The sequence below is a fragment of the Carassius carassius genome, chromosome 28 (assembly GCF_963082965.1).
Source record: "Carassius carassius chromosome 28, fCarCar2.1, whole genome shotgun sequence".
In the NCBI taxonomy this organism is placed as follows: domain Eukaryota; kingdom Metazoa; phylum Chordata; class Actinopteri; order Cypriniformes; family Cyprinidae; genus Carassius; species Carassius carassius.
In genome coordinates, this window is record NC_081782.1 from 743844 (window position 1) to 758843 (window position 15000).

The 15000-nt window shown below is 36.6% G+C and overlaps 1 protein-coding gene across 1 annotated transcript in view; it reads right to left on the reverse strand.

The window, feature by feature from the left end:
• clpb (ClpB family mitochondrial disaggregase) overlaps positions 1–15000 on the reverse strand; it is a 29455-nt gene that overhangs the window by 5130 nt on the left and 9325 nt on the right. The window contains 6 exon segments of the mRNA XM_059513682.1: positions 866–910; positions 995–1050; positions 3185–3350; positions 9925–10022; positions 11427–11445; positions 14381–14463. Of these exon segments, the coding sequence (XP_059369665.1) occupies positions 866–910; positions 995–1050; positions 3185–3350; positions 9925–10022; positions 11427–11445; positions 14381–14463 (467 nt within the window).

The window sequence follows — 15000 nt, forward strand, 5'->3', positions numbered from 1 at the left end:
TGTATGCAATTTATAACACAACATGCATATTATGAATTCGCAGGTACTCAACAGCAGATATTAGTGTACGTCAGGTTCTCTCAAATGTATTATTTAATAAAAAAAATATACAATTAAAAAAAATAAATAAATCTAAATAAAGCTCTTACTAAAAACTAATTAAATCATAAAAATGTGAAATCAACATGAATAATTTCAAAATAAAGACAAAAAAATTTAATCATAAAAATGTCAACGTAAATAAGTAAATAAATAATAGTCAAATAAAAACTATCAAAATAAAACACTTACAAAAATGAATTACTTCAGACAAATGTACAGTATACATACATATTTTAATAAAAACAACACAAATAAAAAATTTGAATCATAAAATGCAAAATTAAAATGAATACATTAAAAAAAAACACTGTACAAAAAACTAGTTAAATCAAAAATGTCAAATTTTCACATTTTTTAAATAAAACTAATAAAATGCATGAAATCATACAAATATCAAATTAAGATAAATAATATTTAAAAATAATAATTTAAATAAAAACAATCATTTAAATGAAACAAAAAGATGATGCATATTCTGACCACTGATAACATTAATAATATTATTAGTCAAAAATAAAAATGAAATATTAACTTGAAGTCTATGATGCGACGTCTAGTGAACATTTGTAAATATCTTTGGCTGTAAACAAATTTTGGCTCTGAAAAGTCTGAGGTTTGCTTCATACACATTCAGTATAGACATTGTGTTTTACACTTGCATTTCTTTTCGAACATCCTTCAAAACCAGTTACTGAGACACTTTGACTGTGACTTCTGTGCTAAAATGTGTGCGTGTGTGTGTGTGTGTGTGTGTGTGTGTCACCTCATGTTTCTCCTGAAATTCAGACATGTCCATCCGGATGAAACCCTGTATAAAAGAGCAACAGAATCTTGTAATTTGCCTTTCATGAGAAGCCAATAATTTCAGAAGGCGGCTTATTTACTGACTGACCTTCTTAATATCTTTATGCATTTATCGTGCCACTTGCTTGGCCAGCTCAGTTTTACCTGCAAAAACATGTCAGACATTTATCATCTTCTATGCAATTCATTTCTTCAAACAATAAAACCAGAAATGCTAGAAATATCACAGTGGTCATGTAACACCCAGGTTCTGTTGTAGATGCGAGCGGTTTTGACTCATTATGACGTGAGGTCTCTCTGTGAGACAAGATGACTATTTCCAGTCAGGGAGAGAGATCACTTCATGCCGTGTGTTTATTTTGCTGGTGTCTCATGGCACGTGTGTCCGTCATCTCTCCCTCCCTTCATTCTTCTCTCAGGGTAATGTAGTCTGTGAGAGTAAATATCGCTCTTATGAATTTTAATAAACGCATATATGGTAAGTGGTGGGACTTGTTGAATATTGATGGCGAGTGATCAAATGTGCTGCAGGCGATAAGAGACACGTCTCTTCATCAATCAAAGCACAAAAACAAACACTCATGACTCCAGAATATATCTGTGTGTTTATGCTTATGCTCAAAACTTGAGTGTATTTCATTTAAACAGAGACAGCGCAACTAAAGAGGGTAACAGTTCATAACAAATAGATTTCATATTTTCCACAGCTTAATAATCACAGTACATTACAGTTGTTTTGCATGTAATTGTAAAATGTATTGAATTACATATGAAATATTTTGCACAAATTTCCAGAAAATAAATCTTAACACCAAATAATGCCAGGTGCAAAAAATTTGTGTGATTATGGTGACATATTAGAAATCTGTTTTTATCACTCCGTAAATCAGAAAATTCCATCAATAAAGAGAAACTTTTTTTTCTCCGCTATTTATTTCACAATAAAATGTTGAATAAATCTGTGTGAATTATATATGAACAAACCCCTCAGTAAATACCTTCAGAATATAGAGAGGAATAAAACTCTAAGTTTTAGTGTTTGTAAGTGCTACTGCAGTGGAGAAAAAACTCATAACATTTAAATATATGTATTTTTTACCATGTTTTTAGGTAAAAAATTGTTTATAAATCCATGTGAATGATATATTAACAAACCCTTCGGTAAAAACCTTCAAAATATAGAGAGGAATAAAACTCTAAGTTTTGGGCAATGTAAGTTATGCTGAAGTGGAGAAAAATCTCATGATGTAAAACTGGCGTTTAAAGAGATATATATTGTAATTGAAATTTACAGATGCAAATTGATAAAGTGCATTAATAAAAACCATGTGAATGAAAAATTAACAATCCCCTCAGTAAATACCTTCAGAATATAGATAGAAATAAAACTCTAAGTTTTGGTGTGTGTCAGTTCTGCTGAAGTGGAGAAACAAACTCAGAACATTTAAATATATGTATTTTTACCATGTTTTTAGGTAAAAAAAAAAGATTTATAAATGCATAGAAATGATCTATTAACAAACCCTTCCGTAAAAAACTTCAGAATTATAGAGAGGAATAAAACTCTAAGTTTTGGTGAATGTAAGTTATGCTGAAGTGGAGAAAAACCTCATTTAGTGAAACTGGCGTTTAAAGAGAAATGTACAGATGCAAATAGATAAAGTGCAATAATAAAAACCATGTGAATGAAATATGAACAAACCCCTCAGTAAAAACCTTCAGAATATAGAGAGGAATAAAACTCTAAGTTTCGGTGTGTGTAAAAGCTGCTGAAGTCTAAAAACAAAAAGAAATCATGTATAAATATGCATTGTTATTGAAATCTACAGATGCAAATACAGTAGATAAAGTGCAATAAAATAAACACTTAAATGTGGATGTAGGATGTTTTCTTTCCACTAGTCTAGTAGTGTCTTGCATAAAAAAATATAAAATAAACACAGAAACAAAGAAGTTGAGTGATGTGCAGTAAATAATCATATGGTGTGACTGCAGGAAGTAGATTGTGCCAGAGGCCTGTCTGACTCCACAGCATCACGTCTGATGACACACAAATGACAAATCTGGTTTATAAACGCGTCTAAGAATATCATATTAGACTGTAAATCACTTCAGATCGGAGAATTTGACAAAACTCCTGTGTGACTACTTGAAAAGAAACACGCTTGTGCATCTGGTTGAACAACAAAGCAAACCGAGATTTGCATTTACACATGCTTTTTTTTTTTTTTTTTTTTCAAAGAGAGGCTTAATATTGTTGGGAAAAGAAAGAAGTTACCGATTCCAGATGAGCCCAGGAAGAAGAAGACGAGGGGATGCTCTTCATCATACCAGCCGTTCTCCTTCCTCCTAATGGCTTCAGAAGAAAACAGACAATAATTAACTCTAGACAGACAGACAGACGGTAATGAGAGGAGGACAGACAGACCGGACGAAAGCAAACGCTTTTAAAAAAAAGACAAAGACCGAGGGAAGACAGAATGACGGAGAGAGAGACAGACGAGAGCGAGACAGGGCCTCTCTGCACCATTAGACACACACTAATTTCATTACGCTGCTGCAACGCTGGAGCAACTAAATCAGGTTAGAATAGATCCAGCAGAGACTCGGCATGATAACACACGCTCACTATAGCAACCGCTGCATGTGTGTGTGTGTGTGTGATCATCAGACATCATTACAGAAGATATGTTTGTGTTATCTGTGTTGAGCTTCGTACAAATAATCATTCTGTTGTCTTTAAACGTAACAGCATCACACACACGTTTACTCAGCTCTCTAAATGGGTTCATTCAACAGACATCTATTGTTTTTATATACAGCTAGTCAAAACAAAACAACAACTGTTTACTTCTACTAGACTGTACAAACTAATGACTTCTAAGTTGAGACTTATGGAGACGACGATCTGGTCTTTATGTGAGTTTTGGTCTAGATGCATTTTATTCATTAATTTTGTTTTATTTATTTATTTATTTTCTTCTGTTTTTTAATGGACTGCTTACTTTCTGACTGATTAGAAAAATGAGTGCACAAAAAGAGAAGTACGGTTATATTGAAGTATTTCTATCAAGACCACCTCCTGTCAATTCTAGATCATTCACAGTGTGTGTTTGTCTCTAAACAAATATAACACACACACACACACACACACAGCATCCCGTCATGCTTAGTACACACACTGTCCTTCTGGAGAGGGAACATTTCAAAGGCATCAGGACGACACACACACACACACACACACACACACACACACACACACACACACACACACACACACACTGTCCTTGAGAGTGAACCAGTGATCAACTCATTTCTAATCCCTGTTTATTATCAGCCAGTGAGATTCAACCACACACACACACACACACACACACACTTGGCTGCAAGAAATCTATACACAATCATTTATCAGATAAAATGATTCCTGGACAAACTAGAAAACATGACGGACAGACAGAAAGAGGCAGAAACAAACAGAATCAGATGTTGATGTTGATGTTGAACCAGACCATGTTTTCATCAACATTTGTGTATATATGTAATATTTATGCAGAAAGACACTAGAGCTGGTGTTTTATAGTGAATACAGTCACTCAAAGAGTGTCAAACTCCCTTCAAACAGCACTATATTTATTATATGACACCAGTTCCAGTGTAAAAAACTCACACACACGCACACACACACACACACACACACACAATACACACGTGTGCGGTGATGTATGTGTAGCGTGATGTGCTCTGTGTCTCAGGACGGAGGACAGTAATGACATTAGTGAAAATAATCACCACCAATAACCTTTAGCCCTGAGAGCATAACCCAGAATCAATCCACAGCTTCCCCTTTGTGTGTGTGTGTGTGTGTGTGTGTGTGTGTGTGTGTGTGTGTGTGTGTGTGTGTGTGTGTGTGTCGTTTCACATTAGTCTGGAACTTAATAATGGTTTGACTGTGTTTGAGTATGAAAGAAACTTTTTTTACAATTCATGAATAATAAAATCATCAACAGTTTAATGTATGACAACTAGGGGTGGGCAATATGGCCTAAATCTCATACCACAATATGAATAACCGCAATTTATGATAACGGTTAGTAATTATCACAATATACTTATTTTGCATATATCTGGGTAAATTAAGGAATAATTAAGATTTGTTAATGTTTTAAAAAAATTCATCTTTGCATTATTGGAATCAATACATTTTTAACAATATATTCATATAGAAAACAGTTATTTTAAGTTGTAATAATATTTCACAATATTATTGTTTTTATTGTATTTTTGATCAAATAAATGCAGTGTTGGTGAGCAGATAAGTCTTCTTTCAGAAACATTAAAATTTTTCAAAATATTTGATTGGTAGTATTAATAACGTTCACTTTTAAAAGACATAATCAATAACTACTCACTAAACGGGCATTTAGACATGACTTTCTGAGTATTTGATCACTTCAGTGCTATGAACTTAACAAATTTCCCCCCGTTTTTTACATCTACTTGTAAACAGTCTGGGTTATGAAAATTAAAGTTTATTATCGTAAAAAAAAAAGTTACAGAAAAAAATATATGATAAACATGAACTGAAATGAAATATATACAAAAATATTTTCTGGGTAGCTACCAAGGAAACATTACTCAGTGTAAAACAATCAAACAAAAAAAAAACTTTATAATAAATAATAGTAAATAAATTCATACATTATAAAATTTATTAAATACAAAAACAACAAAAATTACACAGTACACAGTATATCAATGGTAAAATATCACTGGTTCGAGTTGATCAAGTGCACAAGAGCAGCTTCATTGCATCAGATGACTAAAATATATTCACCTGGCATAATATATGCAGAAGTGTGTGTGACGTGTGTGTGTTTAATAGCAGCTGAAGCGGCGCACACGCGTGTGTCTGTGACTCGGCCGATGTATTCACTATATCAGCTCTCACAGATCAATAACCCTGGTTTTATCACAGTGCTGATGGGATCCAATTGCTTTCGGGACAATTTGCCACAGCAATAACTGTCCATTTATCAAATCAGAGGCAGAGATTGGGCTCGGTGAAGCGTCACTATTTCCTCTGCTGTCTCTCTCTATCTATCGAGGACGCCGTCTCACTATTGATAGACACGCAGAACAAAGATCTGCGAAAGGCATGCAAAAACCCTCAGAAGCTGATCAAAAACAGGTGAAGACCTCACACAGACTCACAGTCCTCTCTACAGACCAGAAAATCAACCTGGATCATCCTGGCATCAGGAGCAGAGAGCACCACTCACAAAATATAAAATACCCCTTTAAATAAAGGCTTGAACTGCAAAAATGTTACTTATATACACATTAATATATATATATATATATATATATATATATATGGTTTTTTTTACCATGTTTACAAATCATATCAATTACCAGTAAATAATAATAATAAAATAAAAAAACAAACAAACCTGCTAGGCGTGCTAGCATATGAAATTAAAATACCTACCACCTACCAGTGTTTGAGAATAAATAATAATACACACACACACACTTCTGTAAAAGCTCATTGATCGATAAACGAACACCCCTCAGTGTGTGTGTGTATTCAGTATTTATTAGAGGCGTATGTTATTGTGTTTTAACTCATATCTGTCTCTCTGTCTGTCCTGGGACACATAGAGGAGACACACACACAAGAAAAATCAAAGAAAAGAAATGAAGTATGAGGAGGCCAACAAACGTGAGGACTGGAGAGAGTCAACCGATCTGCTGGAAACAGAACGACAGGAAGAGACGGAGACGCCGGCAGGAAGAAGCAGTAATCGAGTTATGAAGCTGAAGCGAACTCTGGAGCAGCTGCGTAACACACACACACACACACACACGCGCGCACTCAATCACATAGAGAGACAGAGACACACATGTACAGAGACACTCAGTCACATAGAGAAAGACACACACACACACACACACACACACACACACACACACACAAACTCACATAGAGACACACACACACACACACACACACACACACTCACTCACTCAGAGACACACAGACACACAGACACACACACACACACACACACACACAGACACACACAGACACACACACACACACAGACACACAGACACACACACACACACACACACACACTCACTCACTCAGAGACACACAGACACACAGACACACACACACACACACACAGACACACACAGACACACACACACACACAGACACACACACACACAGACACACACACACAGACACACACAGACACACACACACACACACACACACCCACACACAACACACACACACACACACACAGGCACACACAAGACAATACAGTGTGTGAGTGTAAGTGTGTGAAATAATGTTTCAGTAACAAAGAACACAATCTGCCACAACTATCTTTAATTCAGCTTCTTAATTACAACTCAGTTAATCATGAAGATCTGGAGTAACAGCAAGTAATGCATGCACTTGACCGATGCTTTCATCTAAAGCAGGGTTACACTTGGTCAGTTCCTGCTTTACTTGGGATCAAACCCATGATCTAATGTTGGAGCTACTATGCTAATATAAACAATTGATCAAATAAATGATAAAGATAATAAATAAACAAACAAATAAATACATTTAGTTCCTGGACACTTAACGTCAGATTTTATTTATTTACTAAATTAACATTTAGATTTCTGTATTTATAATTTATTATCACAAAACATAACAAAGTTGAATGACAATCAAATTCAACTGTACCTAAACTGTAAGTTATTTAAATTTGACAACAATTGCAAAAATGTGAACCAGATTATAATATGATATATTATAAAGTCCAGCAGACTTCATTATAAGTGTCTTCTCTCCCCATAATATATCTGCATATTTTCAGTTTGTAATGAGACAAGTCAAATTTATTTATATATTGCTAACACATTGTTTCAGTGCAGCTTTACAAAAAATTATATTAATATTTATATCTTATTATCTTCATGCCTTATAGTCTTATTTAGCAGATTAGAGCCTGCTGATAATATAGTTTACATTTTAAGACTGTGTGAGAGTGTGTGTGTGTGTGTGTGTGTGTGTGAGTGTGTGTGTGTGTATGTGACGCCCTGAAGCCTGTAACAGTGATACGGGATCATGATGGTTTCACCTGCAGCTCATTATCCCTCCGGCAGGATTACTGTGGATTACAGCCTTAATTCAGTGTAAATACATACAATTAAGCAGATCACACACACTATCTCCCCTCACACCTCCTCCAAGCAATCTCTCCTACACCTTTACCAGCACTCACACACATCATCAACACATCTCTCCTCACAGGCTCCTTCTCCACTGAATTCAAGCAGGCTCGGGTAACCCCACTGCTCAAAAAACCTACATTAAACACTTCTCTTACAGATAGCTACAGACCTGTCTCTATCCTTCCATTCATAGCGAAAACCCTCCAAAGAGCTGTTTTCAACCAGATATCATTGTTTCTTTCACAGAACAACAAACTGGACACTAATCAGTCAGGTCTCAGGAGCGGCCATTCAACAGAGACTGTGCTACTGACAGCCACGGAAGCCCTGTGGATTGCAAAAGCTGATTTAAAATCATCAGTTCTTATTCTGCTGAATCTATCATCACACTGTCAATCATCAGATAATTCTGTCTGCCCTCTCATCACTGGGCATCACAGGGATTCCACTTTGCTGGTTTGGTCTTTCAGGGTGTCTTGGGCAGGGGAGGTATCCAAAACACATCAACTTGTCACTGGGGTTCCTCAGGGATCAGTTCTAGGACCCCTCCTTTTCTCTATTTACACGACATCACTGGGTCCCATCATACAGGCACATGGATTGTCCTACCATTGCTGTGCTGGTGACACACAGCTCTATCTTTCATCTCAACCGGATGATTCAACGGTAGCCGCATGGATCTCAGGCTGCCCTTGGTCAGAAACTTCGGTCAGAAATCTTGGTGTAACTTTTGATGACCAGCTGACCTTCAAACACCACACTGCAAAGACTCCTCGATCTCGCAGGTTTGCATTGCACAACATCAGAAAGATCAGGCCCTTTCTAACGGAGCATGCTGGACAACTTCTTGTCCAGGCCCTTGTCATTTCTAGGCTGGACTACTGCAGTGCTCTTCTGGCTGGACTTCCATCAATCACAATCAAACCTCTACAAATGTATCAGAATGTAGCAGCACGACTGGTCTTCAACAAATCCAAAAGAGCCCATGTTACGCCTCTCTTTATCTCCTTGCACTGGCTACCAGTTGCGGTTCACATCAAGTTCAAGACATTGATGCTTGCATATAGAACAGCCACAGACTCAGCACCCCTCTACTTCCACTCACTATTACGAATCTACATCTCCTCCAGAAGTCTGAGATCCGCTAGTGAGCGATGCCTCGTGGTACCATCACAGAGAGGCTCAAAATCACTTTCCAGAACATTCTCCTTCACCATTCCTGGCTGGTGGAATGATCTTCCCCCCCGATCCAGAATGCTAAAAACTCATCTCTTTCGAAACTACTTGGCTTCATCGTTTAAAAAACAACAACACAAAAAAACTATCTCTTTATTTATTTCTTCTTTTTCTAGCTTGTACTTATTTTATCAATGTCTAAAACTTGGTATTACAAGCACTCCCTGTGTCTGTTTGCCTCTTTAAGAAGAATCGCTTTATGTATCCCCCAATTGTAAGTCGCTTTGGATAAAAGCATCTGCAAAATCACTAAATGTAAAGTAAATGTGAACTGATGAGATCTGCTAACAGATTCCACAGGACTTTACCATAGTAATATATGTTAAAATCAGGGCTTTTTAAGGGTTTAACCAAAACTAACCATTTAAAAAGGTATGTTCCTAGAAACAAAATAAACGTTGACTTCAATATAAATAAAAGTTTTTTTTTTCTAATTTCAGCTAGTTGCCAAAGCAACAGTTAGTTTTAAGAACAATTAAAATGACTAAAATTCTAACTAAAAAATAATCATAATTTGACCATGTTTTTGCTGTGTTTTACCGTGTTCTGTGCCTCTTTCAGCAGTGTGACCATCTCGCCCTCTTTGGCGTACATCAGCGGTGTGTGTCCCAGGTCGTTCTTCTGTAAGGGGTTGGCACCTGCACACGGTGAGAGGTCAGAGGTCAGAGGTTAACGCTAGGGTGCGGGGTCAAGCAATTGCTCTCGGTCGGGGGTCTGTGTGGACAGTGTTGTGTGAATGATATTCGGCCGGCTGCATCCGGACGTCAGAATGTGTGTTGTGTCCTGCAGTGATGATGTCACACTGTGCTTGTGTTTGACAATTACAACACACTGCAGCATGTGTCAGCCGTGATGCTTAGCGCTGCCTTTAACTGCCCCACATGCACGCGCACACACACACACACACACACACACACACACACACACGCACGCACACACACAAACACACATACACACACACGCACACACACACACACACACACACACACACACACACGCACGCACACACGCATGCACGCACGCACACACGCACGCACGCACACGCGCACGCGCACACGCACACACACACACGCAGCAAAAACATGATGACATCTGAACTGCACAAACTATTCCGTATAATTTATAATTATACCATAATCATAATTTAAAGTGGTCAAATATCCATTTAGGAGTCTTAGACCTTTCTGATGATATTTATTTTGTCACGATTAGATTAGGATTTATTTGTAATATAGTGAAGTAAACTTCGGCATTAAAAAAGGTAGACTTTTTATCTCAATTTTATGCCTTTCCATTCTGATTATTATTTTTAAATATTAAAATGAAAAAGGGAGACGAACAAAAACTCTTTTTTCGTGAACTCAAAACCAAGCAACTTTTCCTTAACTGGATACATCAGTAAATGAACATTCAATATATTTCATATTTAAGAAATAACATTACGTTTATCAGAATGCTCTTATGAATTCAAAAGGTGTTTTTTTTATAACTCGTTCTTGTGTTTGAGGTATAAACTACAGTGAAACCTCACATCACTGTCACGATCTCAACCAAACAGAAATAAAAACATCATCTCACATTAAATTAGACACGGGACAAACACTTCCTTCCCCGCTCGTAAAATACAGTTTATCCACAAACACAGAATCGATATCCGTACACAGGAGCTGCCGAGTCCCCGGGCATTCTGGGTAATCGCCTGGATTATTGATAAAACCTTAAACATGTCTGTCTAACAAATCTCAATCGATAGCGGACAAACAGAAACAGGAAAACTAATAAAGAAACACAAGAGGAGCTCGTCTCTCCTCCGCTGTGAGTCTCTCGTAGCCACATAATAAATAGCATCATTTAGTCCTCTAATATCACACAGTGTTCCCGACGGGCTCACGGCTGCAGGGTCTCACACACACATACACACACACACTCGCTGCAGCTGGAGGAGGTGTTTGACCCCCAGGGGTCAGAGTTCAGAGCCCTCACACCTCCAGGAAAGCAGTGATAGATGGAGACACACACATGAGGGAAATAAAGCTGCTCACCTGCCCGCAGGTGTGTGTTCTGAACTTCAGCAGAGTTAGAGCTCAAGACTGATGAAGAATGCCCTCAGAAGTTTGAACAAATACTTATAAAGAAAAATGCTCATAAAGAGACTCGACTGGTTTATCTGTGCACACATGCTGCGTAACACACACACACACACACACATTGATTATTATTAAGAAGTGAACACTTTTAATCATCAAAGACACATGACATCAATCACAATAATATTAGACAAGATTTCTATTTCAAATAAATGCTGTTCTATTGAACTTCCTGTTCACCTGTGAATCCTGAAAAATTTAATATTGTGCAGCACAACTGTGTTCAACATTGATAATAATCAGAAATGTTTCTTGAGCAGTAAATCATCATATTTTCATGATTTCTGAAGATTGTGTGACACTGAAGACTGGAGGAATGATGCTGAAAATACAGCGGAGCATCACAGAAATAAATTACACTTTAACACAGATTCACACAGAAAACAGTTTATTTGAATTCTAATAATATTTAGCTATTTTTAACTTTATTTTTTGATCAAATAAATGCAGCCTTGATGAAAAACTTCTTTCATAAGCAAGGTTCTTTCAAACGTTTGAACAGTAGTGTTATTATAGCATATACATTTTACATGTATATATAATTTCTTATAATTAAATTATATATTTTTTTATAATTTATTATATTCATTTTATTTTAATAACAGAATATTTTTCATCATTTTATATGTATATAATTATTAATATACATGTATTTATTAAATATTATTTATTATATTCCCATTTATTCTAATTATGCATTATGATTCATATAATTTATTTTAATAATCCGTTTTATTATTATCCACTCATAATATATTTATCATATATTATTATTATAATAATACATAATGATTTCACAATACAGCTCATCTGCTTTGTTATAAACGTCAGTAGGTTGATTACATGAAGCCTCACTGTGACTGATTTAAAGCGACTCTATGGAAAATAACACTGTTTACGAGAAGAGCACCATCTTTAGTGCATTGCACAATATTACATAATCCTCCAGCATAAAAACACACCGGGTAACACTTAACTCAAGGGGGAGAAACAATCTCAAAGAAAGTTTAGGAAGACAAACGTTGTTTTTGTGTAGAATAACAAATGAAGCGCTGTGAGTTTCATGTTGAATGCTGTCTGTGTGGGTTCAGACGCTCGTCTCGCGCTCGTACATTAGTCTGTCTCACACTGATGATGTCATCGGCGTGATAGATGCTCCCCGGCGGGACTCGCGGCGCTGCTCTGTCTGAGGGGGCGTGGCCTCCTCCCACTGAGACTTCTGGGTAATGCGCTCCACGGCGTAATGCAATTTCTCGGCATCGAAACGAGAGATTTTGTTCTTTGCTTTGGGTCGTTTCTGTCACTTTAATCTAAAAATGCATCTGCTCCCAAAAACATCCAGTGATTTATAGAAAGTGTTGATGCTTAAAGTGAGTGTGTGACCGCAGATCAGACAGAGACGGAGACGCAGAGCGTGTGTGTGTGTGTGTGTGTGTGTGTGTGTGTGTGTGTGTGTGTGTGTGTGCCCTGTGGCTATAATAACACACTCCTGTAAATCACACACACACCTCTTCCTGTCACCTCTCATGTGCGGGTCACATAAGCCACAGTGTTGTTACTCCAGAGGTCAAAGGTCACGCCGGACGGCCTCAGGCTAACAGGAAGAGCTGCTCTGTCTGGGATTTTCACCTGTTTTCTGCTCCTAAATGTGCATCTGATTACTCGGATCACTAGATATGAGTACGAAGAATAATTTCTTACATTGATAAGGGAATTTTTTCTAACCTTATTAGATGTATGCATCATCTTTAATGTCCAATGCTTACATTTAATCAATAAATTCAATTAGAATAACAAGACATTAAAAGAGTGTCAACAAAATCTGTGTTTGCACTGCTATTACAATCTTATATAATCAAATTTTGATTACAGAACTATGAATACTGACACTTGAAACTAAAAATCTGTCATCAATAAATGTTAATAAATTATGTTAATTAGTAACTAATTAATTTTACTAATTAATACAATTGATTAAAATTTAAAATACATTAAAAAATAAAATTTAATATAAAATAACAATAGTGTTAAATACAACAATAATAAAATAAAATTAAAAAAAACATTAAAAAAATATTTACAATTATTTTTTAATAAATGATACTAATAAACTAATAAGAAGACACTTGTTTAAAAAACATTACAAATCTTACTAATTGTAATTTACATTTATTTTAAGTCTAATATTGAATTCTGTGTTTATTATAACTGCACTGTGTGAACTATCAAGGACAATTTCTTTTGCAGAGTGAGTTAAAGACTCATTAATGTCAGCTTCCACATTATTAAAACAACAACAACTTCTATATTGTCACATACAGTGCAGAACACAGTAAGAATATTTCTCATGATTTTTCTGATGCCATTCAAATTTGAAAACTCTCAAATCAGTGTGTGTGTGTGTAAACGAGTGTGTGTGTGTGTGTGTGTGTGTGTGAGTGTGAGTGTGTGAGTGTGTGTGTGTGTGTGTGAGTGTGTGTGTGTGTGTGTGAGTGTGTGAGTGTGTGAGTGTGTGTGTGTGTGTGTGTGTGTGTGTGAGAGAGAGAGAGAGAGTGTGTGTGTGTGTGTGTGTGTGTGAGTGTGAGTGTGAGTGTGTGAGTGTGTGTGAGTGTGTGAGTGTGTGAGTGTGTGAGTGTGTGAGTGTGTGTGTGTGAGTGTGAGTGTGAGTGTGTGTGTGTGAGTGTGAGTGTGAGTGTGAGTGTGTGAGTGTGTGTGTGTGAGTGTGTGAGTGTGAGTGTGAGTGTGAGTGTGAGTGTGTGAGTGTGAGTGTGAGTGTGTGAGTGTGTGAGTGTGTGTGTGTGAGCTCACCTGGTCCAGCAGAATCCTGGCGGTCCTCAGGTCGTCAGAGCGGCGTAATGCAGAGCAGAACATCCTCAGAAAGAAGCGCGGCTGCTGAGACGATTACTGAACTCATCCTCGCGGCTCACCAGCACTGACAGACACAAATCAACAGGATCACACACACACACACACACACACACACACACACACACACACACACACACACACACACACACACACACACACACACCTCAGATGTCTCTGCCTGCTATCTGAAACTGTTTCATCACATTCTAGGATTACTATTTCGCATTAAAAGCCTTGTAGAACACTGATAGAAATCAATATTGATTTCAACAACATCAATATTGTAACTTTTTTGTAACATTCAAACTTTTAATTTAGTGCAGCTTTCACTAACAACTGTAATTGGATTTATATGTAAAGTTATCCCAAAGTTTACTATTGTGAGGTCAACATGTTCCCTCATTCTATGACCAGACTCTTTTCATATATTCATATATTATTACTAGACACCTTAAAATAATGTGCACCAACTCTAACAGCGTAATGCATGACACTACAATCTTTATATCTTTTGCTGTCTGTTAAATTCCAGGTTTGTTTACAATAATTTGATTTAATTTAATTTATTTACATTTCTCTTAGATTAAGTTTTTATCTTTGA